This window comes from Helianthus annuus, chromosome 5, assembly GCF_002127325.2.
Source record: "Helianthus annuus cultivar XRQ/B chromosome 5, HanXRQr2.0-SUNRISE, whole genome shotgun sequence".
Lineage (NCBI taxonomy): Eukaryota > Viridiplantae > Streptophyta > Magnoliopsida > Asterales > Asteraceae > Helianthus > Helianthus annuus.
In genome coordinates this window covers 128545866-128558678 of record NC_035437.2, presented here as the reverse complement: position 1 = coordinate 128558678, position 12813 = coordinate 128545866, and the positions used below count along the sequence as shown (strand labels likewise).

The 12813-nt window shown below is 34.0% G+C and overlaps 2 protein-coding genes across 2 annotated transcripts; both read left to right on the top strand.

Annotated features, from left to right (window-relative positions):
- Positions 1-4132: 4132 nt before the first annotated feature.
- Positions 4133-6184, top strand: LOC118492159. Its single transcript, XM_035989969.1, has 3 exons — positions 4133-4370; positions 4470-4885; positions 6122-6184. The coding sequence occupies exons 1-3, from the start codon at positions 4148-4150 to the stop codon at positions 6182-6184; spliced, it is 702 nt and encodes a 233-aa protein (XP_035845862.1). The 5' UTR covers positions 4133-4147.
- Positions 6185-8116: 1932 nt separating this feature from the next.
- LOC110941254 lies at positions 8117-10454 on the top strand. The gene is made up of 3 exons (XM_022182880.2): positions 8117-8339; positions 9124-9524; positions 9616-10454. Exons 2-3 carry the CDS (start codon positions 9132-9134, stop codon positions 10177-10179), a joined length of 957 nt encoding a protein of 318 aa, XP_022038572.1. The 5' UTR covers positions 8117-8339; positions 9124-9131; the 3' UTR covers positions 10180-10454.
- The last annotated feature ends 2359 nt before the right edge of the window (positions 10455-12813 follow it).

Below are 12813 nucleotides of genomic sequence, written 5' to 3'. Positions count from 1 at the left end.
GTCAAACTATGCGACTTTCGGTTCCAAACCGAGCCTAAACTGAAAATTGTCGAGTTGAACATGTTGGGACATGTTCTTACATTACCAACTTATTTTAATGATCAAATATGTTACATGTATCCTACATTGCTAATTATGCATTAATTTGAAAATAAGCATTATGTTGACTTTTTAAAGTAAGCTTTGACTCGACAAATAACATAGTTAGAGTGGGAATCTGGAAATACCCTTTTAAGGGTTTGTTACCCACATAATTACCTACTCAAAGGTATTTTTAATTCGAGATTTGACTGAGTAATTATTGACTAATCTCGAAGTCAAACCTTAATTACGACAGTTTGACTTTTAGCTAATTAACTAAGCTAAATCGAATTTAGAAAGGTTAAGGACACTTACAATAGTCCTAATTAAGATTAGGGATCACTAGGAAGGTTGCTTGCTGTCCAGAGAGCTCCAGAGAGTAAGTTGTAAACTTTGAAGGTGAATGCACAAAATGGTCACAATTAGAGCTCCTTATATATTGATTCTAATCTCACAAGATGATGCCAAGCAATCCTACTGATGATATGGGATCATTACAGGTGCCCCCTATGCATGAAATACCATTGGGGCAGCCCCTGGTATGTAAAACAAGAGATTTAAGTCGGTTAACAGCCTTAACAGACACCTGTCCACGTTTTCTGATACTGGCACTCTCACGCGGGCCGCGTAACCCTTAAGGGTTTCTTACGCGGGCCGCCTGGCCTGCTATGACCAGCCAAACAAGTTTCAAACTTTGCACTTTTGGTCCCAGGTCCTTTGTAACGTGGTTTTAAGTCCTATTTTTGCACTTTTGACCTCTTAACCTTATTTTTAAGGGCTTTAGGACTTTTACTAACTTAGTTAAGTCCTTGACTAACTTTGAGATCATCCATAAGGCCTTAGAATTCAATGTTGACGCTTTTAACCCCTCGTACACGAATTTGATCATAACTTTCTCATACGATAACGAAACTTCATGAAATTTTTACCACATATTCTAGTGAGTGTAATTTACCGTTACAAAGCTTCGGGTCTGCTAAAAGGTCACTCAGAGGTATACTTTGCACATGTTGGCACATTTAGCCCCTGTAGTTCGTAATTTCTCACTTTCTTTCATATTTGGCTTCGTATGATTCATGATTTATTCGTTTGAAGGCATAAACATCTTGTAGGGCTATTTTTAAATATAATTATCCATTGTTGACACTTTGGACCCTTATATTCACATAGTTTCCCCGTTTGTCAACATTAGTCCCTCTAAAGTATTCTTACACACGTTCAGAGCTTATGACACGTGTTCATACATTATTGGACATAAATTTTCAAGGTGTTACAAACGGGAAGTTTGCTTGATCTGTTCTCAGCAACGTGGATAACAATCGAGCAAGGGTAGAACAACCCTATATGCTTACTGGTGGAGAGAATGGCTAGGGACAGTTGTAGCAAAGCATATGGTAAAGTGCTGTATGGACATGTGGGGGAAAAGGACTAAACATCCTAAAACAAAAAGTTGAGGGGTGAAAGTCGGGCTGATGCATTGAGCACCGACCTTTTATTTTAAGATATAGATAATCTAATATTAATAAAAGAATCCAATAAATGCCACTTGACATTCTCTTATTTTATAAAATCTAATAAATGCCACATGGCATTCTCTTATTTTTTTAAAATCATTTAATTCTTTAATAATACATTAATTATATAATATAATATCTAATTCTAATTTATGATTAAATAAATACATAAATGATCTATAGTTAAAACCTATTATTTTAATACTTCTTAAAATAAAATAGTTTAAATAACAAAAAAGCTTATGATATTATATATAAACTCGATATATGAGTTTACTGAATAAAAGCTAAAAAGAGCAAGTAATCGGGAAGACATCTTGCAAAAAGACTAAAATTTACTGAAATCTGTTTTAAAATTATAGACGGAGATAATTTAATGTTTTGAAGTTATAGAAATGTGAAACCTTTCAATTTATATATAAGAGAATATTAAGGTTTCTTAGCCACACCGATTTGTGATAAATAAATGTGTTTTTAGTTTAATAGAGTTAAAAATATGCAATATATTTCCAACTTTTTTTAACGGGTAAAAATGGTACTACATAAACATTAACATTCTCTATAATGTTTTACGATACCTTTATTAATGGCAAATGATACTTCTACTCTGTTTTCATACTAATTATACTAAAATACTCATTTTACTCATGTTTGAATCTGAGACGTCCTCTCTAAGAGGCATATGTTTCTATACCAATCGGGCAAGACCCACATTGGCTCATACACACCTACATGGTTACAGACATAACAAATATATATAATCACACCAATTTTTCCCTTGCCCAAATCCCTTTGTAACCCTAAATAAAGGAATGTTTTATAAAGTAGAAAAAAAAAAGTAACTTCATCATCTTTCAATATTATTAATTTTCTTTTTTACCCATTTGTGAACATAGTAAGTTAACCTTTAAAAGCAAAAAGATTTTATTCATCATATATAAATGTTTAATGTATATCATAACTTTACAATAAATAATTATTAATTAAATTCGTATAACATTATTAATAAGAATAATAAATCTAATTTATGTTATACCAATAAATTTGGCTTTTTGCCGGTAAAGAGAAAAAGAATAACTTAATTAATGAATTTTATAAGTAAAACTGACTTAAAGATTTATTTTAAATAAAAGTTATATTTAAAAGATACACTACAATAAAAATTAATATTATTTTTATACACTATTATATGTAACGTAATTCATAAGCTCATATTCATATGATATATATTTGTATAGTACATGTTTTTCAGTATTCAACATATGTAATATAAAGGCTATCATGGTATTTCAGTGTCGTGTTGCTAATTAACATTTGTCGGTTTTTGGGATAAATTCAAGTTAGTTGTGTGAACTGTCATTATGGTAATGAAAATTCGTTTATTTAAAGTTTCATTACTAATTAACATAGGGCGTTAAATATAGAAAGTTATTTTTAAAGATTATATAATTCTATGGTTTATATTGTATAAACTCGTGTAATACGCGGGTCTATAAACTAGTCTTACTATATAATAAAGTAAACTCAATAGGGGACATATGTCACTCAATAAGAGCAATTTCAAAAAAAGTTCTCCTCCTTTTCCCCTTTAACTGATCCTCATAAGTTTTCCTTTTTGTTGATATATGAATATGAATTTGTGATAATTATGAAAAGTATATCCATCATTTTTGTTGATATATGAATATTAATTTTTGATAATTAGGAAAAGTATATCCATGATTCCTTGGTAGCCTTGCTCATATTCGTCATAATTGGCTAAGCTCAATAGTTGCCTTCCGAAGCCTACTAAACCATATTCAATAATCAAAAGCACACTAAACCATATTAAATAATCCAAAGCCTTCTTTATTTTTGTTTAGGAACTCACGGATGAAGAAAAAAAATCAATAAATGCCTCATTAATTTTGTTAATTATTCCCAATGCATATGTTTATTTGACAATTTATTATTAGATTGCCCGTAGTGGGGCGTTTTTTTAAAAAAAAAAAAATTGCATTATAACGCCGTAAAACGCCCAAACCCCCATTACATGGGGCGTTTTGGGGCGTTTTTTTGAAAAAAAATCCTCCCGGCGTGATTATTAAAACGCCAAAAAATTGTTGACCAACCAATCAAAGCCTTAACGGCTAGTTAACGGCTATAATCTTTTTTATTTATTTATTTTTTTTAACCTTTTTCCTTTATATATATATACAAACTCAATCAAATCTTACTCATTTTCAACCACAACTCTCAAAAACTCTCTAAAAAATACCACCATTTTATAAAAAATGGATTCTCCTAGTTCTTCATCCATGATAAATTTTTACTACAACGAGTATTTTGCGGATGGTGATGGTTCGACCGATGAGGAGCTTGAGCAAGAGGCGGTTACGAGTGCATGTCAACTAGCGGTGCGATATGTCAAGCATTCTCGTCGGCCCCAAGCACAAAAAAATAAAAGAGGCTATGTTGAACGAGACCGACGCGCGGCACACGATCGTTTGATGAAAGACTATTTTGACGAGGCGCCGAGATTCTCAAACGAATTTTTTAGGCGTCGTTTCCGAATGAGTAAGCGGTTGTTTCTACGCATAGTCAACGACTTGGAAGCGAACTACGATTATTTTAAACAAAAACCGGATGCGAGAGGGGCACTTGGATTTACCGGTATCCAAAAGTGTACGTCGGCATTACGAATCCTTGCTTATGGTAACACTACCGACATCAACGACGAGTATCTAAAAATGGCGGAGAAAACAACACGAGATAGCTTGGAACATTTTTGTCGCGGTATAATTCTTATACTTTACTTTTATTTTTTTTTAAACGACGAGTATGCTTAGAAATTTTTTTTTGAATCTTATGTTTATCTATATTTTTTTTATATAGGTATAATTGATGTGTACGGTGCGCGTTATCTTAGAACGCCTACATGGGAGGACCTTCAAAAGATCTACGAGGTACATAATGCCGAGCATGGTTTGCCTGGTATGATCGGGAGCATAGATTGCATGCATTGGCGTTGGGATAACTGCCCGACTGCATGGCGAGGCCAACACACACGTGGTGACCAAAAAGGACCCACTATTATTCTTCAGGCGGTTGTTTCACAGGACCTTTGGGTTTGGTCGGCTTACTTTGGCGTGGTCGGGTCATGCAATGATATCAATGTTTTTGAACAATCGCCGTTGTTAGAGGAGTGGATTTCTGGCAAAGCTCCAAAAGCGTCGTTTTACGCAAATCGAAACTACTACCCCCATGGATATTATTTGAGCGATGGAATTTATCCTAGGTATTCGATTTTCGTGAAGACGTTTAGTGATCCTATTGATGACAAAAGAGCATACTTTAAAAAGGTTCAAGAGTCTTCACGAAAAGAAATTGAGAGATGCTTTGGGGTTCTTAAACAACGCTGGCAATACTTGAGAAATCCTTGTCGTGCATGGAGCAAGCAAAAAATGAAAGATGCTATGTACGCTTGTATAATCATGCACAACATGATTTTGGAAGACGAAGGAAAGGCGATATGCCAGAATTATGTGCCAGAAGCCGTTCAACAGGAGCATCCGCAGGCGTCAATGGAAGAAAGAGTGAATAATGCGCGAGAGTTGCGTTACGAACCGTACCATTCCCAGTTAATGGTTGATTTGGTACACCACGCATGGTCGGTTCGGTACGTACCACCTGAGGGAGAGGAAGAAACGGAGGACGAGGAAGACGAAGTTGGCGAGGGTGAAGAAAGCGAAGACGAAAACTAGTTTTTTTTTTAATTTAATCGGATTTTTTTTTATTTCTAGTATTGTTTTTTTTATTTTCTGTTTTTTCAGTTTTTTTTATTTCAAATAATGTAATTTTTATTTTTAAATTAATGAAGTTTTTTTATGTTTTAAATTAAAAAAAATAATTGTGAAATGATCGTGAAATGATTGAATGGGGGTTATTGGCATAATGCCCCACTACGCCACTTTTGCTATAATGCCCCCTTGCTGACTAGGACGCCACGTGTCGTATAATGCCCCATGGTGGGGGCATTATAACCCTCTACCACTACACATGGTCTTATTATTATTATTATTATTATTATTATTATTATTATTATTATTATTATTATTATTATTATTATTATTATTATTATTATTATTATTATTATTATTTCATATCCAATTAAAAAAATAGACTTGACCCGGTTCCCTACCTCCCCCCCCCCCCCCCTCCCCCGTTTATACTACTTTTGCCTTAATTGGATCCTCCTTTCAAAGAAAACACAATCACACCCATCGTTTTTATCAGCCTCTCTACTCTTATTCTATTTCATATCTCTGATAATCTCGTGGAAGATGAAACTGATTTGTGTAAGTAAATCGGATTTGTGTAAGGTAATCTCAAAATCTTTGCTATAACCTGCATGTAAGTAAATTTCCACAATTCTTTTACATACAGATTGTTTTTTTTTTTTTTTGTTTTTTTATATTCGTATATCGAATCGAAGAGTCAGATTTAAGGTTTAAAATAGTGATTTCATATTTTTGTCTGGATTGAAGAGGCCGGATTTAGGCTTTAACTTATTGATTTCATGGATTGAAGCTATTAATTTCATGAATTAATATATATAATATATAACTAGGTTAGAACCCCGTGTATTACACGGGTTGAATAAATGCAATTTTATATACCAAATAATAAAAAATATATCTTTAAAAATCTCGTTTATTATACAGGTTGAATAAATGCAATTTTATATACCAACTAATAAAACAATATATATTTAAAAATCTCGTTTATTACATTGATTGAATAAATGTAATTTTGTATATTAAATAATAAAAAAAGTTATATCTTTAAGAACCCCGTGTATTGTATGAGTTGAGTAAATTTAATTTTATATAATAAATAATAAAAAAGTTACATTTTTAAGAACCTCGTCGAGCTGAGGAGCGAGACTAAGTTCGACCGTTAGGGAGACTAAAGCGGGAGGCTGTGTTATACGGGTTGAACACATGTAATTTTATATACCAAACAATAAAAAGTTATATCTTTATAAATCCTATGTATTATATGTATTGAATAAATGTAATTTTATATACTACATAATAAAAAAGTTATATTTTTAAAACCCCGAGTATTACACGAGTTGCATAAATGTAATTTTGTATAGTAAAAAATAAAAATGTTATATCTTTAAAAAAACTCGTTTATTACACGGGTTGAATGAATCTAATAAAAATTTATATCTTAAAAGAACTAACGGATATACTCGATATACGATGGATGGGGTGATTGCGGTGATTGTTCTTATAAATGTCACGTAAACATAGTGACTACCGTATTTGAGTTGAGAATTGAACACGAAAATATAAGTATAGAACCAATAAACACCTTTTAAACATTTTTGAAATAGATTCTACCCTTAACTATTTTAGGTTAATAAAATAAATAAATCATTTAAATTAACTGAGTTAGGGGCTGTTTGGTAACCTCTTAATGACCATTCAGATGCTACCTCTTAATGGTTTAAAACCTCTGAATGAATAAGAGGTAACCTCAAGTCTGAATGGTTAAGAGGTAACCTCTGAATGGTAAATTATCACATGTCACATTCTTCTACTTTCTCATTGGTAAAATTCTTAATGGTTCTATTAAGAGGTAGCCTCTTAATGACCATTCAGATGCTACCAAACAGCCCCTTAGGGTTAAAGGACATAACTTGCAAGGGTTTGCAAACATCGAGTATGTTTTCTATAATTATTGAAGACAAATGACACAGTTTGCAATAAGTGACAGACATAAAGGACGATTGTTGTAATTTACCCTATTTTAAAATATTATATATATTATCTCCTATATGAATTGTTTAAATTTATATTAAATTTAATTGTATAATTATCTTATAATTGATATTAATTATCTATAAAAATAGATGGCTTCAATGAATGACACGTGTCCAAAACTTGGTTTCTTTTATTATAGTAGATAGATGTGTGTGTATTAAATAAAATTCTGAAGAATAAACCAACTTTTATATTTTATTTCCTAGAAGATGAGTGATATTCAATTAAAAAACACAGAAAAAACAATTCACCGAGAAGAAAAAGACTTCATTCGATTCTATCATAGTCATGAGTAAATACATACTAAAATCAACGAAAACTCATTATCTAGTTCACATGATTTTGATCATCTATCTTAATAAACACCGTTATTAGGATTAATGACATGCTTTAGATTGATGAACCACTTCAAAACGATAAGGAGTATCTGCTGCATAGGTGAATTGAACCGTCGATCTCTGCGTTAGTGGCTGGTTATTGTTTATGATGCAGAAATCACCTTCTTTATAGATGATGTTTGGGTCAGTCTTTACGTTTAAGTTAAACCCTTTACAACTTAGGGTGTAAGAGCATTCACATTCAATCCACCATTTTAACCCCTACCTCTAAAATTTAAAAAAATGTCCTAAATATTCACTACATCCTATCCCCTATTTCATCTTTCTAACCCTATATTCTAAAAAGACTCCACAGTAACTTTTCATGTATGAAAAGCTACTGTAGCCCCCTCATCTTCAACTACTCATAATCACCCGCCAATCTAATATACTCCCGCCCATATCATCTCTTCTCCCGCTCACATCATCTTCTCCCGCCCTCATTAGGGCTTTTGTTCAGAACAATTGCAAGAAACTAAAGAAAGCAAACCCTAGGTTGCCCATTCTCATCCTCGAGTGCAGCGGCACCGACCCTCAGTTGTGGGCTGGATACGGTGCGTGCATCATTCCCCTTCGTCATCCCTAATTACATCAATCAGTAATTATTTGATGTTTTTATTTTTAAGTGTTATTTTGTTGTGTTGATGATGATTTTACGGTTGTGAGAGACTGAGAGTGCATCGGTAGGATATATAGGTGTAAAAGTATAACAGTCATGGAAGATAACCTAGCATTTAGTTATAATTAGAGAACATAAAGGCTAGTGAACAGAGGTGGATGTATGTACTAATCAAATCTATATTTTTCATCCTCAATTATGTCAATTGTTATTATCATCCAACCATGTATTAATTTATCATTTAGTAGAATATATATGTTCGTATAAATATCCTTCATGATGAATCAACATGTTAAATTGTTACTCATTGTTAAGAGATTCATTTGAAATCTTTATGATAAACATATCTCTCTGTATAATAGATTGTATCATGTTGATGGTTATAGAATATCTATTTATCAGAGGTCACGTTGATGGTCATTGTATCTCATGTGCAGAACATATTGAAGTTCACTTCGGAAACTGTATATATGAAGCTTCATGACATAGAATCAATATAACAGGATTTGTTTTTTTTTTTCGTTTGGTACACCGTACACTTTCTGAGATGTTTATGCCCGTTGGACACCTTTGTTTACATTATTTTTTTAGTATTCGAAGCAAATATCTTGGCTTATATATTCCTTGTCTGCTGTTCTAACTGGTATTGATTTGCAAGTAAATGCACTTTTTAAGTCTAGTATAAACATTAAATAAATGATCTTTGTGTCCTATTGTAGCTTTGAGTATGGATTCACAAGACCAAGGTATGTACTACACCAACCTTCTTCATGGAAACTCTATTGTAAGCCTTGACGACTCTCCACCCTTACCCACTAATCCAATCAGCATTAAGAAATCAACAAGGGGTGTGAATTTCATCCCGGAAGAAGACAAGCTACTTGTCTCTGCCTGGCTTAATCATAGCCTTGATGCCATTCAAGGAACGGATCAGAAATACTCTCAGTTATGGGAAAAAATCTTTGAGTACTTTCAACAACATAAAGAAACCACAACCGAGCGAACGATCAAGTCCTTGTCGAATCGATGGTCTTGTATTCAAAAGGCCACAAATAGCTTTTGTTCGTGCCTAGCTCAAGTTGAACGATTAAATCAAAGCGGCATGACTGAGCAGGATAAGGTAAAATAATCCACACTCAACTTGTTTTAATAGTATGTTATAATACTTTATTTTGTTCTTCTAAAATGTATTTTATTTGTTTAAATGCAAGTTTGACAAGGCGAAAATTATGTACCAATCAGAAGAAAAGTGCAACTTTCTGTTTGAGCATTGTTGGAACCTATTAAAGGACCAACCTAAATGGATTTTACGGGATGCCGCAAAGCAAAGAAAGACGATGGTCCCACCTCCGACCCCAACCACAACCCCATCCCCATCCCCAACGCGAAATGTGATTGAAGATGAAGTTGTCGAATTGGATCGACCAATGGGTAAGAAAGCTGTTGTACAAAAACGAAAGGCTGAAGGTAAGCAAACTGAGGAAATTATTCAACTCAAAAAGATGAAGTTTACACTTTTAGAGGAGGCGCAGGCTCAAGAGAAAGAGTATTTTCGCCTTAAGACCGAGAAGATGGAGTATGATAAGAAAGCAGAAGATGAAAGGTTGAGGTTACTGTCAGAAAAGTTAAGGATTGAAGCTGAGAAAACAGAGCTTGCAAAGAAGGAATCGGACCAGCGGATTATGATGATGGATATGAGCGGTATGACAGAAATCCAACGACTGTATTTTGAAGAACTTCAAAAGGAAATCGTAATGAGGCGCGACCATGCCTGAGATAATCAGCTTTGAACCGAACACTAGCGCGTTTTTTGGGTGCTACACGGAAATATTACCATCTATATTTTGGTGTTACAAGGAAGTATTACTACACATATTTTGTAGCTTTGTCTAACCTCATACTTATGTGTTTTTGGTGTTACGTGTAAATCCATTGTGTAGGCTGTTAAATAGGTCAAACTTGGCATGATTTGGTATTGATCTTAAACTGTTGTTTGTAGTCTGATGGTAGTGAAATAGATGGTATCATATTTGATTTGATCATTATTGTTTTCCCAAGTGAATGTATATTATAATGTGAAGATTTTGAAATAATAAAACCAATCAGCAGAGGTGCGTTTGGGCGAGTTTTTCTAGCCAAAATGGGCAACAGGTGACGTATTTGCCATAAAGGTGAGAGCTTCATACAACTTAGTTATTTTTTAAAAGGTTCATAATATCAGGAAAACATATATCGGGTCAAACCAACTCGACCCGTTTTACTTCGTATCTAAGGTTACTCAGTTTGACCTGTTAACCAAGTCAGTGGTTTTGTTTGTTGATCAGAACTTGTCTCAGCTGTTGATCTATTCTTATATTTGACCTGTTAACTGGATTCGTCTTCTCCGACGCCGTCGTTGTCTCCGTCGTATTACCAGGTTTGTGCTTTTCATATATATTAGCATACACTGCTGATGACGGGAGACCTTCATCTCCGCCAGATAGCGAGGAGGAGTTAACTGATGATGGGACTGTGTACAAGTGGGTACCTCGATCATGCTTCTATTTTTCGACTTTGTTTGCATGATTTATGACTAATCACATGTTAGTGTTCATTGATCTCATTTATATGTTAACTTACAGTTCCTTCATCACTTGTTATTGATGATGAGTTTGAAAGGTTGCAAAATGAGGTGAAAAGCGCAAAGGCGAAGGTTATAAACAACGAGGTTACTGCCGATGACGGGAGACCTGTTTAGCAATTAAAGCAAATAGGAAGAGGAGGTTGCCTGAGAAACCTGCTGAGAAAAAGGTATTTTTCTTATGCATTCTCACTACTGATTGGCAGAGGTGGCAACATAAGTGTGTTGGGTCAGTTAAATAATTGGCCAAAATGGGTTCAAGACAAAACAATGGGTTATTCAATGTGTGTCAAAATGGGTTGTTGCTGTTTGTTAATGCATATTGTTGTCTTGATCTAGCTAGCAAGCATCTTGTCTTTCTTTATTGTCAGTGAAAATAAACAAACTGTGGTGAATATCATTGGGAATTTCAAGTAGTATTATTCTATATCAACAGAATAAAAATATTATGATCATAGTTTCAAGACTTTTTAGTTATGATATAATTATAATTATATATAAAGATTCAGTCATGTTTAATTTAATATTTTGGGTAGTTAAGATTGTAAAGGAAAGAAAGAAAAAAAATTAATAAAAAAAGAATATAGAGATAAGTATAAAGGATAGGATGTGGAGAGTTTTTTAAAATGGGAGGTAAATTTTAAAAAGTAGTGACTTTTTGTTAAATTATATGGTTAAAGATAATGGAGTGGATGTGAATGCTCTAAGGGGTGCTCACCTAATAGGTGAGTCCCCCTCTTACACACAACCAATCACATGGTGTCATGTCAACTCCCCTAATACACTCTCCTAATACCGATTTTTGATGGCGGCACTCCCCTATTAGGTGAGTTCAAAATTAATTTTTTTTTTTTTGGTAAAATTATGGATGTTTAAAAATTAAATAAAAGACATTTCATTAAATTTAAATAAAAATACATTCAAAGTAGAAAATAAAAAAGACATTCAAAGTAGAAAATAAAAAACACATTCAAAGTAGAAAATAAAAATTACATTAAAACTAGAAAACTAAAATTTTAGAAATCGCATGGCCACCCGTACTTGTTAGCGATTTCTCGCTTTCGGGCGAGGATGATCGGCAACATACTTGGCGGAACATCGTCCTGCGGCTTAAGGAATGTTTTCATATCTCGATCGAAATTGTAGTTTTTCATCATCTCGAGTTGTGCCGATATGAGCTCGCGAGCCTCCGACTCTCTTTTTTTCCTCAATTCGATCGCCTCCAATTCTACCGCTTGCTTCGCTTCTTTCATGGCGGTGTACACTTTGAATTGTGCCGCCAACTCGGCCGAGCTTCCCTCGGACGATGTAGCTTGACGCTTGTCTCGCCGTTGTGCTCTTTGTGGCGAGGGATCTTCGTTCATATCCGGTATCGAAAAGTCCACGTCAACGGGCTTTCTTTTATGTGCCGAACCTTCACCTTCCTCACCCATCAATGGGACTTGGGCCCATTTCTCGTGTCTTCGAACGACCTCCCACGCCTCGATGTGTTGAAAACCGCTTGGAAATCTTTCTTTAAATTCTTTTAACGCGACTTTCATCACGTCGAGATCCTTACATCCGCTTGCTCGTGTGCGATCCTACATGTTATAAAATAAAAAAAATTAGAAAGTGTTAAAAAAGTATGAACTTAGAAAAAAAATTAAAAATATGCAATGTTAAAAAAAATATAATTTTTACCGCTTGTTGGTATAGGCCGTTGAAAAAGTTTATTTTCGCATGCATCGGGTTCCATTTAGACCGTACTTGATGAACGGTCCGGTTACTTCCACCGATAGTTTTGTTAAAG

Bases quoted from the DNA above. Each gene is read 5' to 3' on its own strand.
- LOC110941254 (XM_022182880.2), top strand. From the start codon at position 9,132: ATGGATTCACAAGACCAAGGTATGTACTACACCAACCTTCTTCATGGA. The intron at 9,525-9,615 runs GTAAAATAATCC...TTTAAATGCAAG, and splicing joins GCATGACTGAGCAGGATAAG to TTTGACAAGGCGAAAATTAT.
- LOC118492159 (XM_035989969.1), top strand. From the start codon at position 4,148: ATGAGTAAGCGGTTGTTTCTACGCATAGTCAACGACTTGGAAGCGAAC. The intron at 4,371-4,469 runs GTATAATTCTTA...TTTTTTATATAG, and splicing joins CTTGGAACATTTTTGTCGCG to GTATAATTGATGTGTACGGT. The intron at 4,886-6,121 runs GTGAAGACGTTT...TCTGGATTGAAG, and splicing joins ATCCTAGGTATTCGATTTTC to AGGCCGGATTTAGGCTTTAA.